Raw genomic sequence first — 5,148 nt, 5'->3', positions numbered from 1 at the left:
CAATTGGTTGGAGCCTCGTGCTTTTTTCTCTGTCGCCAGCTGCCGGACTCGGCCGGCCAAGTGTGGCCTTGAACACTTATTTTTTTTCTTACTTTTTTCTTCTGACTTTATTTGGATATACTCTAAATATTTAAATTATAAAAATTACCTATATGCAAACTTCGATAAAATGTTAAGCATGCATTAAAAGGAATGCCAAACCTGAATAAAAAATTGTTTATATAAAAAAATGTACAATGGATATGGAAAAATAACAATATAATTTTTAATTCTTTTTAAAAAAATTGATCATGCATTTAAAAAAATATGCATAAAAATGTTTCCAATATATAATAAAAATGTACACAAAAAATAAAAAATATATGGAACAAATTAGACATAACAAATTAATATGAAAAATGCTAATCATGTATTTAAAAAATGTCAAACGTATATAAGAAATAATCCTGATGTATACGAAAAATGTAGAATGTGTATATAAAAAGTAGACATCAAAATTAAATATGTTCTGAAAAATATTGAACATAAAATTGTTTTAAATTGTTTTCATAACAAAAAAAACTAGCAAACATGCCGGTGCGGTACAAACTTAAACATTGGTTATGCATGTCCTTACAAATTGATCGTTTTTTATGAAGTTGTCTAATATTTTTGCAACTAAATTAAGACTTTATTTGGATTACAATTGCAAACACATATGTCAGCAAGACAAAAACAATGTGTATGTTGTCACTAGCAAAAGGGCCCATGTGTTGCAACGGGAGAAAGAAATATCACACGGCACACGCTCTTAATTTATAAAAAATGTCTATAATTTAAGAATTTATAGTTACGATACAAATAAAGATGGTCTTATCCTACAAAAATCCAGTTCAAAATTTCACAGGTCTTCTATTTTAACACGGCTTGCATGTAGATTTAATACATACAAAGAATCAGTCAAGTGACTTTCAGTTTCATCTCTAATCCTGATTTTGTTGACGTGTTCATCCCCAACCTGGATGAGTACCGGTATGAAAGAAAGACGAATAATGACTTATTTATTAAGATTGCACCCTAGATAGTATTTTTATTAAACGTTTAACAGATAAAATAATATCATATTTAAATTCTACATATTTTTCTAATCAAATTCCATGTATAATATGTTAAATTTGGAGTTACGGTTTAAAAGATATGAGTATTTTAAAAAATATTTAATATATACTACGAGTTTAATGTCATAAACAGTAAGGACTTTTTTGTAAAATCACCTCGGTGGGTTTTCCGACGAAAGCGATAGCCTCTTTATTATTTGGTAAAGATTAATAAAAAAAATGGACTTCGCTATTTTCATCATAATGTAAATATGAGCATCACTGAGGAGAGACGGCAAGAAATGCATAAAGAGATAGCTGCAAACTAGGTAGATATTTTTGTTGTCTAATAAATTGAAAACACCTTGAGTGCATTTAAAAAGTTATGACATCTTTATATTTGCTCAACATATGGGCATGTTTTTTCGGTTGTAAACATGTTTGCTAGTAATAACTATGTACAGATCCCCGGCACGTGATCGTCCCCCTGACCTACAACGCGTACATCTTCTTGTACTCGGTGTTGATCATCTCCGGGTCGTCCGAGTCGACCGGCATGGACCATGACCGGGACTGGCTCGCGGATGCCTTCCTGATCTTCCTCATGCTCTTCTCCTCCATCCTGTGCGCGACGATGCAGTAGCACATGGAGCCGAGGGTGGTGAGCATGATCACCGCGCCGATGGCCATGGTGCACCAGGCCAGCCACCAGTCGTCGCGGCCGACCACCACGTAGGTCAAAGCTATGAAGGCGGCGGAGATGAAGAGGCACGCCAGCCACATGAGCTTGTTCATCACGAACACCATCCTCCGCTTGGCCTTCTGCTCCACCACGATGAGCGACGTCTGGACGACCACGACGGCGAGCGAGATGAAGAGCGCCAGGGAGTCGAACACCAGGAACATTATGAATGCCGGGTCGCTCGCCACGTACGCCTGCCCCAGGGACATGCCGGGGGGCGCCTGGCTCATGGCCTCCACGAAGTTGCCGGGCACGGTGAATATGGCGGCGAAGGCCACGGTGGCGATGAGCACCGCCACCACCGTGTTGGAGTTGATGGCGTTGTTCAGGCCCCCGATGTGGAGCTTCTCCAGCCTGCTCTTGATCTTCTGGACCTGCATCTTGGTCTGCCGTGTCTGCTTGATCTGGGACTGGACGTCGTGCCTGATATCGCTCACGGTTTGCTTCAGCTGCTTCGCCGGGTTTGCAGGATGCACCGGCTCTTTTGCAGTTACGACGCCGCCGGCGTCTCGCAGAATGTTGACGAGTTCTTGGTTGTTCATCTTCTCGGCAATGGCAAGAGCAGTCTCTCCAGACCTGTTAACTGCGTTCACATCAATCCCCTCCACTGATAGTAGGGTCTGCACTATCTGCAATAAGGAGAATTACACATGAATCAGTCAAATCCTTTTTTCCAACAACGTAAGCTACTTCATGTTTATGTTGAGCTTCACAGAAATATGCCTCTAACAAGTTGACATAATCTTGTTCTTAATTTTATTTACTTAAAAGAAAAAAACAATATCGCAATTGCAAGCAGAGAAGATGTTTACAGCACATAAAAAAAAGGCTGCTGAGCTTTATGTAGAAAAGTATTCACAATATCTCTTCACTTACAATGATATTTCCCTTCCGAGTTGCGACATGAAGTGGCCGATTCCCCTTGTTGTCTTCTAAATGGCTAACTGAGACATCAGGCTTCAACAACTCAACCACAATTTCAGCATTTGTTCCTTTCGACGCCATATGCAGCGCCGTTTGCCCCTTCTTGTCCGTTCTTAAACCAATCCCTGGATCCTTATTCAACAAGGATCTTACAACTTCCACATGGCCCATCCTCGCCGCGGAATGCAAAACTGTCTTCCCATTGTTTCTCGCAATTTTGGCAAGGCTAGCATCGGTTTCCAGTAGGAGGTTGACAATATCAATGTGACCCTGAATGGCAGCAGTTTCCAGAGCTGTGGCGTTTACAGAGTTTGTGGTCATAGCTAGAGCAGGAAAGGCCTGCAGCAGCTCCTTCAAAACATCTGCACAATCAACAAATGGAACAAGAGAATAAGCCACAGATATTTTTCGAAATTTACCTTGAAACCATATTATCAAGCAAGTCATTGCAGTTATGATTTATGATTGTAATTCGATCTCCACTACCAAAAAGTCAACAATCAGAATGATATAAGTTCCAGTAGAATAAAGCAGAGTGAGATAAGATCTAACTAGTGGTTGCATTATATCCAACGTGCACAACACAACTACGACTATCTCTTACACATCACACCATAACTTCTTTGAGAATAATCCAGAATTTCCCTACCACTCATAAATCAGGACTGCTGGTGCTACTGAGAAACTCAACTTGTCAGTTGCCACATACTAGTACATAAAATAGTCAAGATTAGAGTCTAAATAAAATCTGGTATGCATTATTTTCAGACATTAATGAGAAAAGAGGATAGCCACGGAATAATTGATGTTAGCACTTGTTCTTAGATGAAATATCATGAACAAAATCAATGTTCTTGTTGTGAGCACTAGTATGCCACCAACTCAATCAGACAAGAAGAGACATTTTTCGACCCAGAGCAATCTACTCACTGCACCAAAATCTATGCCCACATCCTGAATACAAAGACCTCTAAGGAATCATCTCACAGGCTTGGATTGAAATGAATTATCAGAACAAACAATATGCCGGTCTGGTGACAAGGAAAAAAAGGTTACCCAGATGGCCCTGCTTGGCCGCGATGTGGAAGGCGTCGAAGCTGTTGCTGGCCTTGATCCCCGCCGTCTGCATATCGGACACCTTCAGGATCTCGCGCACCACCTCGGTGTGCCCCTTGTCGGCGGCCACGTACAGCGCCGTCTCCCCGTCCTGGTTCGGCCGGGCGGCCAGTTCGCCGGCCAGCTCCCGGCCGGGTTCGGCAAGGATCCTCTGGACGTTGGAGACGTTGCCGGCCCTCGCCGCGAGGTGGAGCGGCGTGTCACCGCGCTTGCCGGGACTGTCCTTGCTCCGCCTGAAGTTGTCCATTCCCCGGAAGCTCTTGAGCTTCTCCAGCGCGCCCAGGCGGAAGCTGGTCTGCCTCTCCATGTCCAAGCCCAAGAATCAACCAGACGTGACCGGAGGGATTCCTGTTCTTGGGAAAATCCAGGTAACCCCTTGCCTCACCAACTCCGGTGATTACGGTTGCTTCTCTTGATTCCTACGGACCTGAGATTGTGATCGCGAAAAATTCAAGACTTGCCTTCTCTGATTTACAGGAGGCAAAGGCTGCCTTGGACCAACCGTTGCAAGCACTGGGATCCCCACCAATCAATAGCCTTGGGCCATGAACACAGCACCTGATACTGCAAGGGGGAGAAGACAAATCTCAGCATTCTTGCCAGCTTTTGGCACGGCGGCCGATCCTAACAAAGAACATCTCCAAGAACCGAAGATGAACGAGAAAAGCTATGAAATTCAAACCTACAAACTGAGACAGGAGAAAAGGAAAAAATAAAAATGAAACCTTACCAATTTCCCCCCAGAAGCCAGTGCACCAAGGAAACAAAACCAGATGATTGATGCTAGAGCTCCCAAAACCCCAGGCTCTCTTGCGCCGGTCGCCACGAACCCAGATGGCAGGCAGGACCTTCCAATGAGCCAAGAAAAGAGAAGGGAACCAAGGTCCAGTGGGAATCTTGGACCTCTCCTAGCTTTTATTCTTCTCGTTTGTTGGCTGGCTCCTCTCCTATCCTAGAGCTCACTTTCAGGGTTCACCACCTCTGCTTGGCCTCTTTCCACCCCCAAGTGCAGTACGGTTTGTTTCTTGCATTTCTGGGAATAATTAACTGCGCAAGTTGGCCGTCTCTATTGGTTCCCATTTTCTTTTCATGTTCATTTTTCAAATTCATGCTGGAGCTCCCACTAGCTCGATAATAAAAATATAATAACAATAATAATGATAATACTAAATAATAATTATGATAACAGTAAGCTATTATGTATTACTCCTTCCGTGTAATTTAGTTATCGCTCAAACAAATGTATCCTGTGGAAGCATGTTAAAAAATATAGGCACAAAACAGTTTTCA

General features: G+C 42.6%; 1 protein-coding gene across 2 annotated transcripts; it reads right to left on the bottom strand.

The window, feature by feature from the left end:
* Positions 1–1,450: 1,450 nt before the first annotated feature.
* Positions 1,451–4,906, bottom strand: LOC123410529 (ankyrin repeat-containing protein At5g02620-like). 2 transcript variants are annotated; one of them, XM_045103479.1, is made up of 5 exons: positions 4,589–4,865; positions 4,361–4,422; positions 3,799–4,285; positions 2,695–3,104; positions 1,451–2,447 (listed from the first exon to the last, which is right to left on the bottom strand). In XM_045103479.1, the coding sequence occupies exons 3-5, from the start codon at positions 4,163–4,165 to the stop codon at positions 1,569–1,571; spliced, it is 1,656 nt and encodes a 551-aa protein (XP_044959414.1). In that variant the 5' UTR covers positions 4,166–4,285; positions 4,361–4,422; positions 4,589–4,865; the 3' UTR covers positions 1,451–1,568. The 2 variants fall into 2 exon arrangements, with proteins under 2 accessions (XP_044959414.1, XP_044959412.1); XM_045103477.1 differs by having other exon boundaries at positions 3,799–4,422; positions 4,589–4,906.
* Between the last annotated feature and the right edge of the window lie 242 nt (positions 4,907–5,148).

This window comes from Hordeum vulgare, chromosome 7H, assembly GCF_904849725.1.
Source record: "Hordeum vulgare subsp. vulgare chromosome 7H, MorexV3_pseudomolecules_assembly, whole genome shotgun sequence".
NCBI classification, from domain to species: Eukaryota; Viridiplantae; Streptophyta; class Magnoliopsida; order Poales; family Poaceae; genus Hordeum; species Hordeum vulgare.
This window is presented reverse-complemented; position numbering and strand designations above follow the sequence as displayed.